This window comes from Semicossyphus pulcher, unplaced genomic scaffold, assembly GCF_022749685.1.
Source record: "Semicossyphus pulcher isolate SPU_LCO1_2020_fin unplaced genomic scaffold, fSemPul1.0.p SCAF_18, whole genome shotgun sequence".
In the NCBI taxonomy this organism is placed as follows: Eukaryota; Metazoa; Chordata; class Actinopteri; order Labriformes; family Labridae; genus Semicossyphus; species Semicossyphus pulcher.
In genome coordinates this window covers 21084301-21106218 of record NW_027211691.1, presented here as the reverse complement: position 1 = coordinate 21106218, position 21918 = coordinate 21084301, and the positions used below count along the sequence as shown (strand labels likewise).

Below are 21918 nucleotides of genomic sequence, written 5' to 3'. Positions count from 1 at the left end.
ACGAAGTAGTAACAACAGAGCTGATACTCAATCTTCAACTCAGCTGGTGCAACAGCCTGCTGCCCTCCTTCGTCCTACTTAGCATTTCTAGAGAAAACATAACGACACTCGTCTCATAATGGGCCGGATGAACTCCAAACAAAAGTCTAAAATCAGCCTCAGTCGAACACAGAGGTAGCCCGCATCACAACAGCTCCCTGTGAGGCCGTTGCTCACACCACAGCTGGCCGGCCTGCGTCACCGTCGCATCGACAGGGACAGTCTCTAACGGGTAACCGGCCCACTCGTTCTGTGTGTGGAGCCAGCTGGTGGGTGCAGAAATGAGAGATGATTAGGAATGAAAGATAACTGCAAATTAAATGACTGAGTGTTGATTGAATGAGTAAGTGGGTGAGCGTGTGAATCTTGCTCTTGTTATGGTTGTCTGTTCTTTTACACAGCCAGTGACAGATCAAGTGTTATAACAATGTAAAAATAGGGAAATTAACGACGTGTCTCTGCTCTATATAAGATTTGTTTCAGTCTGACAGCCTTGATTTGTCTTAGGGCGCATTCACACCTGAAAAGTTTGATCTGCATCAAAGACCAAATTGTTACAATGTTGCCTTTTGCCTCGAGTTTGGTTTGTGCTCACGCGGCAGCTTTTACCAGCGGACCAAAAGTTTTGATGTGCGGGGAAACTGTTCTCTGGTTGGTCGGAATTTCCACGTAAACAAAGAGGGAGAGCAGTTTTTATTTTGCTTTAACCAACATCGCTCCACAGCTCGATCAATCCCACTTCTCCCTGAACACTTTGAATGCCTCTGTGTTCTTGTGCGTTTCGACAGCATTTGTGAAATTGTTTGGTCAGCCCGTGTTTCTATTTCCTCCTCGCTCCCCCCACGTCTCCTCTCATCTTGCTGCCTGTCTCTGCCACTGTAAGCACCCATTTACAACCCACAGTGCACAGTGTTTTGGTTTGCTTCCTATATTAGGTCCTACTTTAACTCTGTTTATGCTCTCACTGCAATCGAACCGCACTAGGGTTTTGCTTGGAAACGGTGCGGTTGTTTTGGTCCGCACCAGAATATGATTGTTACTTTCACAACTGCCCGACCAAACCGCACCAGAGTTTGATTAAAATGGGCTAAATGCTGTGCTTGTTAAAGCTCCCTTAGATGTTTGAGCTAAGAAACAACATCACCCAACTCCTCAAATACAGCCTCTAGGTTAGTAGCCCAATGCTAACAATGACACTAACGGTCATCTCAGGACTCTCTTCTATCATGTTTTCTGATGCTTGGATGCGTTAAACACAGAACTTTTACGCTGCAGACGGTACAAATAAGCAACATCTAGCAGTCTATTAGCCTAGCTTAGCATTAAGACTATCCAAAGGTAACTCAATCTGCCCAGCAGAGCCTCAAAAGCTCACTGATTTACATAATATATCTCATTTGTTGAAACTTTTATCTTTGGCCTGGACTTGTTACTTCCTTGCGACTGAGGTGGGTCATGAAATAGACCCAAATTAAACGTCAAATTGTTGCTTTTTTTTACCGCAGTTTTTGTACCGATTACACAAAGTTATAAACTGTTAATCAGTGAGCTTCAGAGTTGCTAGAAGTCTTACACTTAGCCACACCCAAGCTAACTACTTTCCCCCTTTTCCAGTGTTTTTATGCTAAGCTAAGCTACCTTATTTCCAAAAATCTGGTACTCTTGCTTAGCACTCGGGGAGGTAAGTTTTCTCTCCTTAATGAACAGTAAGGGGGAGAATTGGTGGGGAAAAGGTTGGTTATTAATAATTTCATTGCATTAAACACCTGAAGACACAGTATAATGCTTCGGTCAGCTGGTTAGCACTCCTAAAAATGTGCCATTGTGCACTTCCTCAACTTAAAAAAACTATTATCTGCCTATGAAGCTAAATGTTAGACCTCTAAGGGCTTCGTCTGTAGAACACTCTGTTCTGTTTGCTAGTTTCCATGATAGGCCTTTGTTCTGGAGGGCAGATGCAGAGCCAGGTTGTGTTAAGTCAGGTGCCTGGGGAGGCTGGAGACCAGGTCAGCAGATGAACATAATGATCGGGGCAGACATCCAGCTCGGGCGTTTTCACCTGCCTGCCTGAAACCAGCGTTAAAGTCTGGATACGGTTTCCTAAAAACCTGAAGATACAAAATCTGTGCCGTGCAGACGAACACTTTGCCTACTTTACAAAAACTCGAATTTTAAACGGGACTCAGCATTTCCAGAAGCCAATACTCGTGCTGTAACTGAGACAGCAGGCAGGCCGACGAGTAGTAAGTGTGTTTATAATCGTCTCCTGGATATTGATGTCCATTAGATAGGTATACAGCACCCTGATCCTCTCAATCCCTTCAACACCCGATCCCTCTCCTTTCCCACAGCGCTGAATCTAAGATTCCCAGCACTTAGCATTGATTATTAATGGAAGGTTTCAAAATAAAAGTGGGGGATGCAGAATCCGATCTTCATGCACGCTGGCGTTAAGAGAAACTTGTCGGAGGTTGAGGGCCGGTCACTTCCCAGAAACCCCGCCGATGGAAAACGCATGCTTGCGTAATTAATTCCTGCTCCGCACTGCATGGTCAGAGGGTCACGGCAGTGCTTGAGGACAATGACCGAGCTTGTTTTGGCCTAAAATATGAGTATTGATTGATTGGAGAGTGGAGGATGGGGATTTACCTTATTGTATCAGATGAACCGAGGACAGCTGAGAGTCCAGGGGGAACGGACGGCTGGTTTTGTGTTGCAGTGAGTACTGGAACGAGATTTTGAGCCGCATCAAATTCTGAAATATTTTCATCTTCATGCACAAAAATCTGAGCTCATCAGAAACTCAAGTGGGCGTTTTAAGCTGCCAGGAAACCAAGCATTTTTTTTGTCACCTTTCCCATAATGAAAAAGACTCCGGAGTTTGAATTAGGCCAAACCTAGATACAATCAAATGTCAGCATAGAGGCTGCATGAGAAGGTTCCTCTCTGAGTGAGCTGCTTTAAGGTTGAGTAAAAGTGACACTGTTATAGGTGCGCATGTGTTTCTGCTCTCATGTTAAGCTCTCACTAAGTTCTTAAGTGTTAGGTTGTCTTGTAAATCTGGATGTTATTGTTCTTTCATGCCTCAAACTGATTCATGGGAATTCCAATGAGGTTTGAAATTCACCATGTAGGCTCCCATTCTGAGGTTGAAATGTAATTTTCTTTGAAATAAAAGAGGAAGATATTGACGTCCGATTGCTTGTGCTTTGGGAGCTCGTAGTTAGACAATACGCTTAGTATGAACAAGGTTAACAGTCTACAGCTACGTGAGGCTGTTTCTAACTACAGGTTGGATTTCAGTTCAGTCAGCATGCTCACAAAGACACAGCTAACATGCAGGTGTTTCCTCCGCAGGGTGTCTGGGCTCAGCCGTAGAGATAGTTTAAGGAGCTCAGATATCCGATGGAGCTCGAAGTAGAGCTGCTACTCCGTCGCATTGAAAGGAGCCAGTTGAGGTAGACCGGGCATCTGATTAGGATGCCTCCTGGGCGCCTGCCTGTGGAGGTTTTCAGGGCACATGCAACTGGGGACCCCGGGGCAGACCCAGAGCTTGCTGGAGGGATTATATATCCCACCTGGCCTGGGAACGCCTCGGGATCCCCCAGGAGGAGCTGAAAGATGTTGCTACGGAGAAGGACATATGGACTAACTTGCTTAGCCTGCTGCCACTGCGATTCGACTTTGGATAAAATGGATGGATGGATGGATTTATCTTCAGTGTAACTTCGTTGAGCGACCAAACAACTGTCTATCAGTTACTCAGTATATTTGGAAATCTGCCCCGAACAGATCGGTTTTTCTGCTGACCCCGTGTTGAATACCTTCTGTGGTATTAACACACATATGTCATTGCTGAAATAGCATGACACAGTTGATAAAAGTGAGATCGAATGCCTGCTCAAGAATCAGGAAAATGTTCCAAAGAAGAAAGAAAGAAGAAACAATGCTGCCTGAAGTCGAGGTATTCAGGCCTTTGTGTAATAACCAACTTCTCTGGTTCATTGTCGGGATATAAGAACTGTTGAAATACTGTTTAAAACTTCCCCATTGTGACTTTGACCAGTGAAAACGAACAGCGTGTGAGATCGCACCATTAAAACAGCAGCTCAAACAGCTAAACGTGTTAAAAACTTTTTTATGACGACTCATTCAGAGCAGTCGGAGTCGGGCCCCTCGAGGGAGCAGCGCTGCTGAAACCTGCACGTGATGGAGATCCAGCTGCTCTTCTGTAGTTTATCTCAAAAAGGAGTCGTGAGCCGTGTTGGTCCCCCTGGTGTGTTTTTACTCATCTTCCTGCGCCCTCTTCTCTCCCTGTGGGCCGAAATGTGCGTCAGCAAGTTGCTCTGCGCCTGGCCGGCCTCATATCTCTTTATCGGCTGCTCTGCTCCCTATTTAACAAACAGAAGAATGCACTAAGTAGCAGTCACACATTCTTATTAAGATATTATCTTTAACCTCGCTCATTTTCAGTATTAGCGTCGGTGAAATATAGTTTCAAAGCTGTTTTATCCCCCTGGAGTAGAATCAGCATGAATCACCATGTATGCATTTCAGATTAACAACTCATGTTTTCATTATTTGCTCTGTGCCGCATTCTCTTTGCAAAGCTGAGTCAACTGGAGCGAGCTTTTGTTCGAGTCAGAAGTTTCCGTGTGTTTGCAGCCGGCGTCTGTGTGAGCAGAGGATGTGGGCCACCCTCTCTCCCGTGGGGTCCTCCGTGTCCCCTGACTGACTCAAACCTAGCGAGCAAAAATATCCACATGCCTGCGTCTTCTCCGCAGCCGGAGGGAACGTAATAATGCCTCGGCTAATCCGATTAACATTAACAATCCCACAGGGGAAATCGCAGCACATCTGCAGCGGACAGATAATTACGTTTCCTCAGATGTTTCTTCTTTTTTGTGTGTGGGTTTGTTTTGGCGCTTTTTCTGTCTTTGGAAGACAATCAGCATTTTTTTTTTTTTTGCTGCTTGCTTGGGCACCGTTTCAGTGTGTTTGTAGGTCTTTGTAGCAAACATGGGTGGATGCCCTGCTCCTTGTCTCAAGGGCAGGCTTTGCATGATGTTAGCAGACTCGGCTGGATTAGTTCTGTGAGCAAAGCCAAGGATGGTTATAAAATGACACTGTTCCATCTTTTTAAACATTTATGGCCAAAGCGGAATTATTCCAGAGGAACATAAAAAGTAAAAGCAGGAACGACTGACGTATTAAAAAGAAATACACGCCGTGACATTTTAGATTATCAGGGTTTCCCCTAGAAAAGTTGCTACGCCCGTTTGCAAGTTTCTTTTTAGGGCGGATAGGAGCTACTCTACTCTGCAATAAAAATAAGTTACTGTAACATCAATGAAATTGTTCACTTACTATTTGTAACATTTACATGATCTATACTTAGCTGTTGTTGTTTTCACAGAAGTATCCAGACAGGTTGCTCCGCTTCATGTCCAACGGTTTGTCAGTTCCAGCTTGGGCTTAAGATGCTAATTCAGTGGAGCCACTAATGTTAGCGGTTTTATTCCTTGTATTAGGCTGTCTGAACAACTCCCTAGGGGTCGTTAGGGCTGTCGCTTTTCAGACAAAATTTAATATGTCATTAGAACCTGGTGAAATATCAACAGTTCGAACTGTAATGATGTGATGTAATAAGTCCCAGAATGCTTTATGTTTAAAGTAGTGTGCCTTGTGTTCCAACAGATGGCGATAACTTGCTGCCTGCTACAAACCACATGATACTAACGAGCCAAGCCGTTGTTAACCTTTCCTGCTTCAGCGTCCCGACCGTAGTCAGAAAGCACAGGCGAGACTTATTGTTGTTCTGCTCCAGGGCCGAAGCTGTGGCTAGCTTTGGAGATAACTCCCGTCACTTTAATACGCAAGCAGCAAGCTATATACGGGAGCGCGGCTTGAGTCTTGAGGAGTCTTAGGCTTTATCATCCACACAAACAGCCTGAACTGTACATTAGTTCTGTTGTTTACACAGCTACCGATCACTCCTTTCTCTGCTCTTCCACTCACACTTCACGTAACTCGTGCACACACACTAATTCTAATTCCATACTAAGTTGAATTCGTTGGAACTTGATTTTGACTTGACTTTAAGTGACAGCCCTCGGTGTCGTTGGCTTTTACCTCATCTGTGTGACTCACTTGCTAGCTAAGGTTGCTAGCATTAGCTTGAGAAAGTATGAAAGTGTTGATCGTCACTTTTCTCCAGGAAGGTAAAGAACACTTATTTCAGGTTTGCTGTTTTCCTGTTTAACCATTCACCATATCTGTGTTTACAACTGAGCAGGCCCGCTGCAAAACATCTACCAGAGCTTCCGCCTAGCAGGACGGGAACAAGGACCTGGCGGGCTTTCATTATACTTGCAGAAAGCCTGACCTGCTTGTCGCTAAAAGAGGACAACTGGAACAAATTAACATCAAAATAAGATTACTCCACTGTTCGGAGAGACGTTTTATGAGAGTGCAATCAGACTACAAGCTTCCAAGACTTTATATTTTCTCTTCTTAGTCATTCAGTTTTTTACTTATTTCTTACTTGCTTGTTTCTTTACCCAGATAATGCTTTTAAAGGGGGGGTATTATGCTAATTTCAAGCTTCATATTTCACTCTGTGATACCTGTGGAGTAGCTTAGCATAATTTACAGTTAAAAAAAAAATGCTCAATTTTCTCACACTGGTGCTCTCTGCCTGAAACGACTCAATCAGCTCTGTCCCGTTAAGAAACCCCGCCCCTACAATCGCACTTTCTTGTGATTGGCCAGCTCTCCGAAGCCTGATGATGTCACAAAGTGCAGCGTGTAGAAAAAACTGTGTGAAACCTGCCGTTCACAGCAGCCTGCAGACTGAGCTGAGAAGCCTGGGGATTACTCCAACATACTTTTACCTACAGATTTTAAACTTCACCCACGTTTAGTCTGAACATCAACATTGTAAAATGATATGTCTTCAGATGTGAAACAGCATGATACCTCCTCTTTAAGGCTTCTTCTGTCCTCTTGCAGGTCGGGATTCTCTATTTCCAGCCGAGTGTTTTCCGCTGCATCCTGCTGCGATGGGTTCGACTCCTTGGTTTCGCCACCGTCTACGGGACGCTGACTCTTAAGTTGTACAGGTAACACACAAACGCAACACACATCTACACAAAAACCATTTGCCCGACATCATTATCCATCCCAGTAAACGCCTATTGGATTACACTGACCTCTTTAAGTCCAATTACACTGTGTCTTACATCTTAATTCCTGGTAAGAGTAAGAGTCTTATGAAGTGTTGAGGCAGCGTGTTTCTTGGATAATTCATCACCACTCTACGCTGGTCTACATGTTTCAGGGTGGATTCACTGCCTCATTAAGTGGAAGAGGGAAATGGATAGTAAAAGTAATTAAGAAAACACGGCCCCAAATGATCTCCGTATATAACCTAGACTGAATGATGCTTGGTGAGAGACAAATGTGTGTGAGATCAGAGGAAGGGGATGAACTGCCGGAGGATACAGAGGGAGAGACACCAGACGGGGGGTCATCCAGCTCTGAGAGGCCCGTAATGAGACGGGGGGGTTTGCTGTATTTAAAGACACAAGTTTAAAATTGTTCATCTGTGGGGCTTTTTGTCAGGTGAATGTGTCAAAAAGGCCTAATGAAGATGCTGATTAAGAGGATGTGGATAATGCGAGCCGGAGCCGGTTAAACCCTTAGAGGTGCACGTTAACATATTGCACCGATCAATTTTTGATGGGGGGCTCATTAGTGGCGAGCACAGTGGACACTTCATCAATGTGTGTGACGGGCAGAGCCTAAGAATAGCGATGGCTGGTCATGTGTTTGAGCACAGTTTAATGTGTGTTTCACAGTCTTTGTGATTTTGAATTTAAAGCTTTTAAACGTAGAAACAGACACAATAACGGCTCTGAGTAATGATGGAGTTTAAAACGTTTGTGCTTCGCTGCATGATACAAAACCTGAGGGGGAAAGGAGATCAACTTAAACAGCTGTATGACATGTATCGTGAACTTCTGGGCTTACTTTTCCCATTCAGACATTTCAACATTAAAGGGAGAGTATTATGCTAATTTCAAGCTTCATGTTTCACCTGTGGAGTAGCTTAATTAAAAATACAGTTGAACACACTGGTGCTCTGTATAGGCCCTCATACAGCCTCTGCCTAATTGACTGGGCCAGCTCTGTCGCTTTAAGAAACCCCACCCCTAAAAGCCCACTTTCGTCTGATTGGCCAGCTCTCTGAAGCCTGCTGAGGCTGCACTTTGTGACGTCAGAGCGTGCAAAAAAAATACTGTGAAACCTGGCGTTCACAGCAGCCTGCAGACTGAGCTGAGAAGCCTGGGGATTACAACATACTTTTACCTACAAATTTTAAACTTCACCCATGTTTCGTATGGACATCCAACATTGTAACATTATATATATGTCTTAAAATGTGAAACAGCATAGTACCCCCTCTTTAAGCTTTGTTGAAACAGGCAGAATAACTCAAAGTTACTCATTGCCAGTGTTTGGTAACTTGTTACGTTACCTCCTGAGAAAAGTAAAATGTTAGATTACTTATGCATTCCCAAAAAATTAAAATTCCCCTTCCAACTTGTTAAACATGTGGGTTATATTGTCAGGATGGCGTGTAGCCTACTGTACATCTACCTTTGAATGTTTTGACTCTGCCGTCGTTGCACAGCCTCAATTACGGTCCATAATCTGTAACTCTGCAGCCTCATAACAGGAATGACAGACGCAGTATGACCTTTACAGTTCTTTATTATGCTAACAATCTGACAGTGAACTGGGCAGAGGCATTCCATATTAGGCACAGCTGCTTCCATGACAACAATACAACACAGGCTCTTAGTCCCACCAGTGTTGTGGAGCTGCAGATGCTCCTTCAGAAGTGGAGCTCTTCACAGCCGACAAGCACTTATCCTCCAGACACGACTTACATTTCACCGTCATGTTGTTCTCGTCCCTTTCACCCAAACATTCTAAATAATGTGAATATTCACACAAAGTAAATGCTGTCCTCTCTGCCATCTCGCTAGTTGTGTTAGCTAGCTAAGCATGCGCACTTATCTTCCGCTGGTGCGCAGCTACCTGCCAAGACGTAGGAGAGAAACAGAAACAGTGAAGATGCTTTGGGATTTTCTGTTTGTGTGGCAACAAAAGGAAAAGGGAAATTAATAGATTACTTGAATTGCAGAAGTAACCGTTACAAAACTCGTTACAACAAAAACGTAATTCAAGTACTCTAACAGATTTCTTTGTAACATGTTACCCTCAACACTACAACAATACAACCAGGTTTGTATTTACGTAAACCTCACAGCCCGGGCTCAGTGAGCTGGATGAAGAGGGAGACCACACAGTTTTAAAACAATTTAAACAATAACTTCTAATACAAAGACGACCTAATAAATGTATGTATCCAAACGTCCTGTAATCAGAACTGGAAGACATATAATTGAGTAGTAGGTTCAGGTACATGCTGAAGTGAATTGTGGGAAATGTAGTGTGTCAAAAGGACAAGCAGGCCTCAGGCAGGTTTGGGGAAAGAGGTGTAGTGAGGAAGAAAGAGTGAAATTGCTGCTCTCCTCTCCCCCTACAGGGTGCTGAAGGTGTTCCTGTCCCGTACGGCCCAGAGGATCCCTTACATGACCAGCTGGAGAGTGCTGCGTCTGCTGGGCATCATCCTGCTCATTGTCTGCTGGTTCCTGGTGGCGTGGACATCTGCCGTCTGTCAGAACCCGGACAGGAAGTTGGCTCTCATCGACGTGGGCTACACGCCCGACGGGCTGCAGTTCAGCATGTGCCTGCTGGATCGCTGGGACTACATGATGGCTGTCGGTAAGCTCTGCTACTTCCCTGTGCCTCCCATAGGGTGTTGTGAATAGATTTATACACACTGAACTCTGTGTGTGAGTACAACAGTGAGAAACAAGAGTTATTCTAGGTTCCAAGGCATTATATCAAGACCTAATTTGTTAGGCGCAGTTGGAGCTCAAAGAGAGCGAGGGTAGGGGGAGAGGTGAAGGAGGAGTTCGACAGTTTGCCTCCATCTACGTTTGGCAAAAGTAGACATTAATCCTCTCCTCTGGTGCTACACTTTTGGATGTTTGCCCGCGTTTTGTACGGAGGAGGGGGGCAACCAGCAGCAGATATAAACAGATGAGGAATCAAAGCCGCTCAAAGGGGAGCAGCATCTCGCGTTGAGGAAATCTGCATGCTGTTTTTATCGTCTGCTGACTCAGGCTCCGCGAGAGAAACCGAGGTCCTTTTTGACTTCTGGGAAAACAGATGGACCCCCAGCAGAGCCGCCATGCTGTGCTACTGTATACTGAAGGCACACTCTCATTCTGTTCATTAGGAGGTAAAAATAGGCTGGTAATAGGGGATGCGAGTCAGCCCTGATGGCACACACATACAGGTCAGAGTTTACACACACACACACACACACACACACACACAGAGACAATAAATCTTTCTGATTTAGAAATCTGCACCTGCCACGCTCACAGTCACAAGTGTTTGTTTGTTGCCATGTTGTTAAAAATGTCTTTACCTGCTGGTCATCCTCCTCGAGTGTCTTCAGCCACTCCAAGAACTTTCCAGAGGAACATTTTGCCAGGGTTTTGGTTTAAACAAAAAGGTGAGGACCCAGAAGCAGACAAAACAGAGCAAAAAACTTACAAACAAAACCTGGAAAAAGGTAATCCAAGGGAACATGAGGAGGGATCAGGGGAGGCACGAAGATAATCCAGAAAAAGGTCAGGGACATAGATTCACACACGCTGGACGACAATGAACAGGCAACGAGACAGGAGAGCACGAAGACTAAATAAACTTAGGAGGTGAGGCTAATCAGACACAGGTGAAAACAATCAAGGGGCAGGTGAAAACAATCAGGGCAAGGCACATAATCAAACAAGCGGCAAACACGAAGGCAGGAAGTGGACCAACACGAGAGACGGTGACAGGAAATGATCTAATCAAAAAGACACAAGTGAAATACTTAACTAAACAAAACTAAATACTGACAACACCGAATAAACTAAATACAAAACTAAACAATGAGAACTCATGACAATAGACAAAGTGACAAGGTAAACAAGAAATAATAACTGAACACTGAAATACAAGACAAAAACATAACTAAACTAGAATGACTCATGACACATTTGGAGGAACCTTTGTGTTTCCACAGCGGGGAAACGCGTCTACATTAAATTCAGGATATGATTTTATCCCTCAGGAGGTTTCTGCTTGGATGGGAAGTCAAAAAGGCAGAAGAAACACAGATAAAAATGGGCTGACGGAACCTTTTAATATTTGTTTTAGTTGCTGAGATTAAAGGCTTTGGGTATTTTGGCTGGAAATTTAAGCTTACATTCTAATAAATACAATAAACACATTTTTTAAAACCTGCAAACCACAAGTTGTTCTTATAAATATCTTTAAACAGATCAATCAGGCTCAAGTAAATGATTTATGAGAGCCTTTTTTGTTTCTAAATATGGATTACGCCTTTACTGGACAGCTGATGGTTCAGGTAATGATAGCAGGGAACAAAATACTTCCAACAAGATGATTTAAATTGGATTATTGATTGATTTCGGAAACACTTCCTGTCATTCATTTTAGATATTCTGACCTTTACATGACCTCATACAACCATAACAATAACACTTCTATAAGGGTCCAATTGCACCTAATGCTAACGGTGCTTCCTGAGAATTACACGGTCAATCAGACAGACCAGCCGTTGAAGCAGACAACACAGTCTAAAAATGACGGCGGTTTTCTTGGAAAAAGCAGCCTGTTTATTGCTGTGCAGTCGGCTACCTAGGAGACATTACACTGGGTTGTCATTGGAGGTGCACAGGGATTCATTTATTGTCCAGAGAATACAACCACAGCTGTTACAATTGGGTCTGATAGCCTCTGTTGTACAAGGCATTTTCCTGTATACCTGCATCGCACAGCAGTTTGATGCATGAGAGCAGTGAACTGTGAAGCGGTTGGTCGGTGGGTGCACGTCCCCTTTTTTGGCCTCCGCAGTCATACAAATGATTTCTTATCCTTTGCCCTCTTTGTGCCCAACACTTCTGTCTCGTTTTTTGCTTCACAGCCGAGTTCCTGTTCCTGCTGTGGGCGGTGTACCTGTGTTACGCTGTGAGGACGGTGCCGTCGGCGTTCCACGAGCCGCGCTACATGGCCATCGCTGTTCACAACGAGCTAGTCCTGTCAGCGATATTCTACGTCATCAGGTAACAACACCTTCTCTAAGTCATCTTTTGGTCCTCTTTTACATTTAGTGGAGCACTCTGCAGATATTTTTAGTTTTTTTGGTGCTTCCTTTTTGAGATATCGTCTCCAAGATTTCTGGTAGCATCCATAGATAGATGGATAGATAGACAGATAGATAGATAGTGTTAGATGCTATGCAAGTTACTACAGATAAGGTTTTGTGACTTGACAGAAGGTCTTTGCCGCTTTGACTCTATGAGGAGACTTTGTGATCGAGGGATCTAACCTGCAGCAGGATGAATTCCCCATGGAGTCCAGACACCGGTGGTGGTGGCTGATGTCTTTGTTAAGACCGGATGGATGATGAATTAATGGCTGATGATTCTGCGGAGACAGGGCGGCGATGGGGAGGTGGAGGGGTGCACGTATTGTCAGCGTGAAGGACCTAAAGGGAGAAGAATCATATTTAAAAAGAGAACAGAAAGATGATAGGCCAACAATGAGGGCGAGACGCAGTGATATCGGATAGATGAGACCGGCTGATTAGACAGCCATTACACCAGAGCTTCATATTCTTAAATCAATTCTTATGCAGAGTAACTGAAGCACAAGAACAAAAGAGTTAGCTAACATTAGCTAATCAGAAGCTACTGGTCCTACCAGACCAAGCTGCAAATTATCAGACTGCAGAGATTTTTGTTTTATTGCTTATTAATTAAACATTTAATTTAGAAGAGGAAGAATGCAGACTTGTTATTTTTGAAATAAGTTATCCTCACTTTAAATCAAAAAACAGTCATCCATACTAGTACTTTCTCTTACATTGCTTGTATTGCTTTTATTTCTTTTTATTGCTTCTATTGCTTTTAAATCTTTTATTGTTTTATAGCCCTTGTTGGTTTTATTTATTTATCTATGTATTTATTTATTGTGTTGCTTTTACAGCTTTTAGTTCTCTTTTTGCTTAATTTCCTCTCTTTTATCTTGACTAGCTATTTTATTTCTATTTATTGTTTCTACTTCTTCTTGCTCTGTCCCCTCGGTCTCGTGCCTGGCCATGTTGTGTGGGTTCTCCTGTCATTGGTTTCTGTGCTTTCCCTGTTTCTGTGATCTGCTGGTTTTATGATTTCCTTGTTTTCCTGTTTTGCTTTGCTTCGTTGACTACTCGTTGAGTACTTTGTAAACTCTTGTTTTTAAAGGTATATAAATAAAGTTGTATGGACAGATGTTTTGTATTTTGGGTGAACTGGCCCTTTACACATAGACACTCGCAGGAAAATCTGTGATAAATTCCTGACTTATTTTAATAGTCCTGCTGCAGCTACATCCCTCCATCTAGTGCTTTTAATGTGAGGATCCAATGAGAATAAAACAAACATAAATACTACATCCTCATATTACAGACGCTGTCACTTACATTCCCAACGTCTTCCACGTTTACTAACTCCATCTTTAATATCAACGTCTTTGATTCGATCTCTGCTGTCATCCTGACGCTCACTCCTCCGGTAGAGTGTCTCATTTCCATCAGATACAGGCGAACGAGTGAGGCTCCGTTCATCTGGGAGTTGTTTTTATTGTAGTGAGATCGTCCCTCTCCCTCCAGTGTACATGTCAAATAGCTGCACCATGCAGTTTATAAATGAGACCTTTCAGCTAACACCGCCACAGCCAGTCCTAGCAGGAGTCCCCCTAATTGAGAGCTCAGCTCCATCACATCATTTAATAATGAAGGATGTCAAAATGATTTATGTTTTTTTCAGGACAGCATAAATAGCTGAGTTATAAATTAGCATCTGTTACCAAATAGTTGTGTATCATCTGCGTATAACCTGATAGTTTCTTGGAGAATGAATCAGTGGTTTAATAGTTTTGATTGTAAGTGAATATCTGGCTCTTTCGCCTTCAATCTGCCTCTCCAGCCTCTCCTTTCTCTGCTGAAAACAGCAACACAAGACTCCTAATAAATTGGAAAGTTGCCTTCTGTGGCTAGTTATTCTGACTGGCTGCCACCAGAGACAACACTGTACACTGGTGCTTGTTAGAGGCATCCGGCGTCCATTTGTGCTACTCTGGGAAGTTTCTGTTTGATCCCACAGTGACCAGTTAAAGCTCGGGCTTGTCTGTGATTGTCATCAGGCTTTAGCCCGGGTCCAGGTGTGAACGGGAAGCTGAGAGAAAAGTGTAATAGCAGGAGGTCACAGCATGGGCGCTTCAGTGAGAGGAGACAGCATGCCGAGGTTATTAAATCCTCATCTGCGCACAAAACGACGTGAATGAAGGAAGCTTTGGAACATTTCATACGCTGGACCGCCGCCTTCATTCATGCCTCAAAGCTATTACCGCAGTAACTGTTTAATTAGCCATTTGCCGGCTTCAGCAACATAATGAGCCCGCTAGATGACATTTGCTTGGATTGAGGCTCTCTGGTGGTTGAATTAGCATCTGACAGGACATACCTTCACATCCTAAGTGCGCATGAGGTCTCGCTGCACTCAAAGCCTGTTAGTTCTTTATGAATAAAAGCCTGAGGCTGCTTCCTCACTACTATTGTTTCTGCCAGTAATTATCCGTTTTCCACCAACTGCTGCGCCACAGTCAGCCGCCTCTATTACCGTCTGATGTATAAATAGGCCGAATATTGTGACGAGATCAAGGTCACTCCCCCTTCATTGTGAATCCAATGGAAAGAATGAGGGAAGTATTGCGTCCCTGCTGGCAAAAGGATCACCCAAGTGGAACAGAATGTGAGGCAGTGGAATTGACGCCTGGACAGACAGTGTATAAATCTACTTTGGCTGAAAACACATTAAGTCTGCCGGTCTGTGTCTCTCTCGGGCTCCATCTGCAGCTAAGAGGTTCGCTGCAGACAGAGCGATGTGGATGTGTCGCAGCATAATTTAATCACGGTCCACTGCATTTACTGTACATTTGGAATTCAAAGGACGTTTATTAAGAAATACTTTGTACTGCAAACAAGTGAGCACAGATTATAAAATACAATCATGAACATGGTGAGATTAACAGCCTAATTAATGACTGAATTGTTGCTGTTTGTAAACCAATACTAATGCTATCTACAGTCAGTAAAATATTTGAAGCTAAACATCTTAAAACCCTGCTCTTGTTTCAGACTTCATGTCTTTCCTCTTTCATCCTGATAGGTTCACTCTCGCTCCGGAGCTTCATCCTGACTGGATGCTACTTCTGTTCTTCACCCACACCCACTTAACAGTTACAGTAACATTGGGTCTACTACTCATCCCAAAGGTAAACATCTGAGTCATGTTGCGCTTGTTGTTCTACTTTAAGTTAATGAAAAGGAAAAAAAAAAGTTGCTTTTTGAGGGGACAAAAATTTTGTACAGTCCTACAATTTCAAAAATGTTATATTTTGTAATATTTTGGACCAAAATCAACAACTCATGTGTTCCAGTACCAAATGCAGCTGAAAAAAGAATGCACTATTTACTTTGTTAGGTACATTTCTTAAAAACTTGATGTACATTTGTGACATGATTTACAAGAGATTTACACCTTCAGTAGGGACCAATGGGTTCAGGTATGAGCACAGACATTTGTTGACAATAACAAAAAAAAACATGTTTAATTTGCAACATTAGATACAGAAGTAGAAAGCACTACTATTCTTTACAGTTTGATTTCAATGGCTTAACCACCCAGAAATTTGATTTGACACAACCAATATTTGTTCTTTCCTCTTCCACTCCCACAGTTCCTGTTTGCTGGCACCCACATGAGAGATGATATAGCCTCTGAGGCCTATGAGGACGAGCTGGATATGGGTCGCTCCGGGTCGTATCTCAATAGCAGCATCACGTCGGCGTGGAGCGAACACAGTCTTGATCCAGAGGACATTCGGGTAAGCGGCGTCTCCTTTAACCTCTTTATTTACCATTGTATATAACCTGGTTAAATTAATTGAATTCCTCGAAAAATACTGAGCCATGGCAGTTTTTTATTGCAGACACCAGAGGAAATGGGCCATCTCAGTTCAATTAATGGCTGTGGCGTAAGGTCTTGCGACAGTCTTTGGGAAAAACGTACCAACGTGAGCAGAGATTTCTGTTTGTCTGTTAGAGCTGAAGAAGTCTCTCTACCAAACGATTTGATTAAGCCTGTACACTCCACAACTTCACCGTATTTATTGTGTCGGTTGGGCATAGTGACAGAAATATAATAGATTCAAGACCTGAGCTTTGAGGCTGTTTCAGACCTAACATCAAAACACACTCCGTTTCCTTATTTGATGCTGTCCAAGACTGTCCTGTCTTTGCTTTCTTTCGGCAAGCATGTGATACTCCGTAGTGCATCATTTAACTACCGTTTGTAGTCACGTGTCATGAACCGTACTGCATGTTCTCTGTGCAGTAGAATGTATGCTTTTTGTAACTGTGTTTTGATTAGAATTACCTTTTTTTTAGCTGTGAAACTGCAGTAATTTATTCTTAACATGCAATTGATCACTTTGCTTCCTTCCTATTCTTGATACTCTCATGAATGTAAAGGAGGAGCTGAAGAAACTCTACTCCCAGTTGGAGATTTACAAGAGGAAGAAGATGCTGGCAAACAACCCTCATCTGCAGAAGAAGCGGAGCTCCAAGAAAGGGTTGGGTCGCTCGCTGATGAGGCGCATCACTGAGATACCAGAATCAGTGCATCGGCAGTGCAGCAGGGAAGACAAGGAGGTTGGAGAACATGGGAGTAACCGTAACAGCATCTGCATGTTGAAGAAGAACCCCTTTGATCCGACTCACCCAGGAAAGCCACCAAAAGAGGAGACGCTAAAGAACAAGGTGTTCTCCCTCAAGAAGTCCCATAGCAGCTACGACCACGTCCGTGACCAGAGTGAAGACTCCAACAGTTCAGCGACCGACAAGATGGAGGTGACCCCAGCTGAAGGCTCCCTCCTGGATACACTTATGGGCAAGAAGTTGGTGAAGAAGAAGTCCAGTGAGAATCTAAACGCCCCCAGTGAATCTACGGAATCAGTTCCTTTGGTCTGCAAGTCGGCAAGTGCCCATAACCTCACTGCAGACAAGAAACCAATTCCTTCCAGAGCCTCCATGCTGCAGAAGTCTCTCAGTGTCATTGCCAGCGCCAAAGAGAAGACTTTGGGCTTGACAGGAAAGACCCAGAGCCCGGAGGACAGCAATAAGAAGAGTCAGCCAAAGATCATAGACACAAAGGTCAATACCGAGCCAGAGAATGAATGCCAACCCAAGATGATCATCAGCCAGTCTGTCGAGTACAAACAGACTGCGACAAAAGGCAGGATAATGAAACAGCCAGTGAGTGGAAGCCAGCCTACAATCTTTTCTGATCCGAACAAGGGAAAGGACCTCTATGATCTCTCGGAGGTGTGTCCTTGGGAAGTTGAGGATCTCCCGACTCCGTCTGAAAACAAGGTCCAAAAGCATGTTTCTATAGCACCAAAGGAAACCACAACGGTTCACGGAGGTAGCACCAAGGGAGGCAAATCACAGCAGCAGAAACAGAAAGCCTCTGATCAGTCTCCAACGAGTGGAAGACCTTCAAAGGAAAGTCAGAAGACAACAGCAGTACGAGCAGATGTATGTCCGTGGGAAGATGGGAATGAAAGTCAAAGCAGTCAAGAGGCAGGCTCAAAGCAACAAGCAACAAGTCAAGCTAGCAAACTTGCTAAGACCCAGCCACCTCATACTTCTACAGAGAGCTCCAAAACACACAAGGCAGATGTTTGTCCGTGGGACTTCGATGAGGCCCAAAAGACAACCGAGTTAGCTCGTTCACCAGATCTGACAAAACAAAGAAAAGGCACATCTCCTGTGGATGGGAAAGGGAAAAGCTCCCTTTCAGATCCATCTAAAACAGGAGGCTCACTCCAGCTACCAACTTTTAAAGCTGATGTTTGTCCATGGGACTACGAAAGCACTACCGAAACTCCAAATTCGGGACAGAGGACACCTAGTCCCTCTCGAGCATCAAAAACCAAGGAATCCCCTTCGAAAAAGAAGGGTACCACTCCAACAAGAACAGTTGAGACAGAGAAAACGAAAGACACTGATGATGAGAAAAGTAGAACAAAAGCAAAGGACAAGAGTAAATCTTCAGAGAAACCGGCGAGTCAACAAAAAATGGCGGAGGTATGCCCATGGGATGTAGAGAGTCAACAGGAGGTGCAGGTGGTAGAAAAAAGGAGAAGCGCTAATGTTGGGGCAGCCAAAGCAAAGCCGGCGGAAGTCTGTCCGTGGGATTTTGAGGATACCTCAGATAAAAAAGGTACAGACAAAAGTGCTTCTGTAGTGAAACAGAGCAATCCTAATCCTCAAGGTGGGGTTGTAAGTGCTGCTAAAAAGGCAGATGTTTGTCCCTGGGACTTTGAGGAAAGCACATCAAGCAAAAAGGCATGACACTCAACCTTAATGGACCACTGAAAATATAGTAATTGATGTATAATTTTTTTCACTTTGAAATCGTGAAATATTACCTTTTACTATTAGTGCGGTGACTTGGAAGAAAAAGTTGATCAAGTTCCACAAGTTGCCTTCCTTTCCGAGATTTTGTTCCTGTTTTACCTATTTTGAAAATAAGTAAAATGTACAAAAAACAAAACAAAGTCATGATGAGCATTCCAGATTATTGCAGGAGAATCCTGAAGATAAATCTTAGACTAATTATGCAACTTTTGATTCAGCCTTTTCACTTCATGAGCAATGTTGAAAATCTGCATTTAACTTGTTCTGTACTCCATTCCTACATTGTTCTTTTTGTGCATTATCATCACTTATTAGTATATGACATGACGATAGAAGGTATAGAGAAAAAGAAGTATGAAATTAAGGTTGATGTAAAAAAAACAAAAAACAGCAAAAGTGAAAGCCAAAGAATAAGTGAATAATTGCAAAGACGCTTGTTGGTTTTAAGGCGGCATCAGTCATTTATTGGTTTGTATCCAACACTTGGCAAAGAGGGAAGGACTCAGTGAGGAAATCAGTGTATTGCACTTTAACCAACTGCATAAATTAAGAGGACAGACTCTGTTCTTCTTGTACATTTTGTCTTCTTAATTTTAACATCACAGCATGATATCACACCGGATATCACACGCCGACCAAACTCAGACATGTTTTTATTTGTTCTTCGTTTTGGTTAGATCTATTTAATTGTAGTTCTCGGCAGATTAAAATGCTTCCAAGTCTGCAGAGATGTACTGTATGTGCCTAACTTACTAGCATTGTCTTGTATCAGTCTGAAGTGAAGCAAGTGCTTTCCCTCTTCAGCACTTTGTGACGGTGAATTATATAAACAGCATGCACAGCCAGGTATTGAGAGTAGTTGGACCCTACCGGTTTGTCAACTAAAGCAGCTAATATGTTGACAAATATATAATATATGTTGTTTCAAGTTCCTTTTTAATACCAGAGGCACTCCTTTTCCTCCGCTTTCATAATTCCACGAGCTCATTCAGGGTGGTGAACATGAATGTGTGTCAAAACTTCTCATATGTACACTGTAAAAAAAGTAGGGATTGAAATATATTGAGGGATAGTAAGGAAGTAATTTGCACCAGCTTTCTTTATGAATCCAGCATGGGTCTTTGTGTTGACTTGCACCCAAATGTGTGTGTACGTGTGTTCTTTGGACACGATATGATGATTTTAAGTATAAATGTAATGCAGTACCTGAAGAGTCCTCTGGAGTCTCGTACGTGCTCAAGTCCCGGAAGCGCATTCTGTCTTAAACACCAAAACTTACAATTCCGATTTAATTTCCAAACAGCTTATAGAACTTGCTACTTAAAGGATAATATTCATTCAACTTTGGATTAATTTTCTTGGTTTTGGCCATCGTTCCAATTGGCAACAACAACATTGTACTTGCCTAGACCGAGAAATGAGACAACATCACTACATCAAAGACCAATGGGGTGAGAAACAAGAGCAGTCAAATGGGCTTTCTTACAAATGAAGGCAAATAGTACAATTTTGTTTTACCTTGACTACTTAGAAGTGAGGGATGTACCTGTGGTAGCTGTTGTTGGGAACAGCTGGGCGAACGCTTTTCGCAATGATCAAAGAAATATGGTGATACACTAAAATAGTTGTACAGCCATCTTGATCTCACCCACAGTTTGGTCCATATTCTGTCAACATTCCTTTATGGATTTAGAAGATTTGGCTAATCTGGGGTGCAGGTGTAGCTAAGTCGGTAGAGCAGGCGCCCCATGTACAGAGGCTACGGTCCTCGACGCACTGATCAAAGGTTTGACTCCCGGTCAGCCGATCGCTTGGTGCATTCCCCACTCTCTCCTCCCCATATTTCCTGTCTCTCTTTAGCTGTAATTTATTAAAGGCTAATCTGTTAGCTAACCTTTAGCTGGTCTGATACATAGACTGTATATAGGACTTACACCTCCAGGTTTGTGGACTACCATTTCAAACCAAATGTTTAGCATCTTGGCCGTTGCCTTCTTGGTATTTTGGAGCCGGACGTGACCATATTTGGACGATACGTATCGATATGCCTCTATACTGGTCGACAGATTACTCTGGTAGGGACTTTAAATGGGAACATAATTTAAAAAATAACCATCATGCTGTAATGAAAAAGACTTGAAACTAGCAACTCTTCAGGAACATGTTTACTTAGGTCACAAATCAACAGAGAGGTCACCCCATTTTTTCACCTGGTTTCATACAATTCCATTATATTTAGCAACCAGTGGAGTCGCCCCTGCTGGCCATTGGAAAGAATGCAGTTTTGAGGCACTTCCAAAACCAACCACTTTGAAAACCAAGAGGCCACGTCCACTTCGTTGTTGTAATGATGTTGCCTTGTTTACAGATCTTAGCGAAAACAATGGTCATAAATGCAAAAATAAAGTTTTTATTAAGTAATATTTTCAAAATAAACTGAAGGATAATTGGTTTAATGCCTTTTTTTTTGTCTTTAAAGGACGTACACAAGTTTAGTACTGCATGTTGTTCCAAGCTAAAGCCCAGCTCATTTTAGAATCAGGCTCTGCGAAGTGTTTGTCAATTCATAATCCGACTAAACCTTGTGAGGTTTTTGATTTGTTCAGTGTTTTGTATCAAAATGTCTAAACATTCATCACGCACTATCCGTCCTGGGATTACAGCTACAGCTACAAGAAATATCCAACTTATATTTAACTGTTGAACGCCTGACATAACCGCAGTCGTGAGGAAACTCTGTGTCAATATAGCATCTACAGTCACTTACAGTATCTTGTGGGATTTACATGGTATCACTGAATGTTGTCACTGATTGTAATGATCTATAATTGCTGTCAAATTCCTGAATATCCGAGCTCTGTTGGAGTCCTGTTTATAAAGAAAATCAGTCACTAAATTTCAGCTAAATTTTAAATAATCCAGCGATAAAAATATAGTTTTGTTTAACGCACCAACACGACTCTACAGCTAAGCTCCATAAACATGATTCAGATGCTCCGCCTTATATCTCTCTCTCCCCCCAGCCGCTGACCTGTGGGCGCCTCCCCTGAAATATTTCAAAATAAGAGCGTGTTTCCTTCCGAGCGTGAGATTTGTCACCACCTCTGCTTTATGAGCTGCTTTATGAGCTCCTTTAGGAACGGTGT

The 21918-nt window shown here is 43.0% G+C and overlaps 1 protein-coding gene across 1 annotated transcript in view; it reads left to right on the top strand.

The window, feature by feature from the left end:
• gpr158a (G protein-coupled receptor 158a) overlaps positions 1-18706 on the top strand; it is an 81997-nt gene extending 63291 nt beyond the window's left edge. The window contains exons 6-12 of the mRNA XM_069667625.1: positions 7051-7160; positions 9656-9894; positions 12176-12314; positions 15459-15564; positions 16030-16176; positions 16282-16365; positions 16823-18706. Of these exons, the coding sequence (XP_069523726.1) occupies positions 7051-7160; positions 9656-9894; positions 12176-12314; positions 15459-15564; positions 16030-16176; positions 16282-16365; positions 16823-18706 (2709 nt within the window). The remainder of the gene's footprint in view (positions 1-7050; positions 7161-9655; positions 9895-12175; positions 12315-15458; positions 15565-16029; positions 16177-16281; positions 16366-16822) is intronic.
• The last annotated feature ends 3212 nt before the right edge of the window (positions 18707-21918 follow it).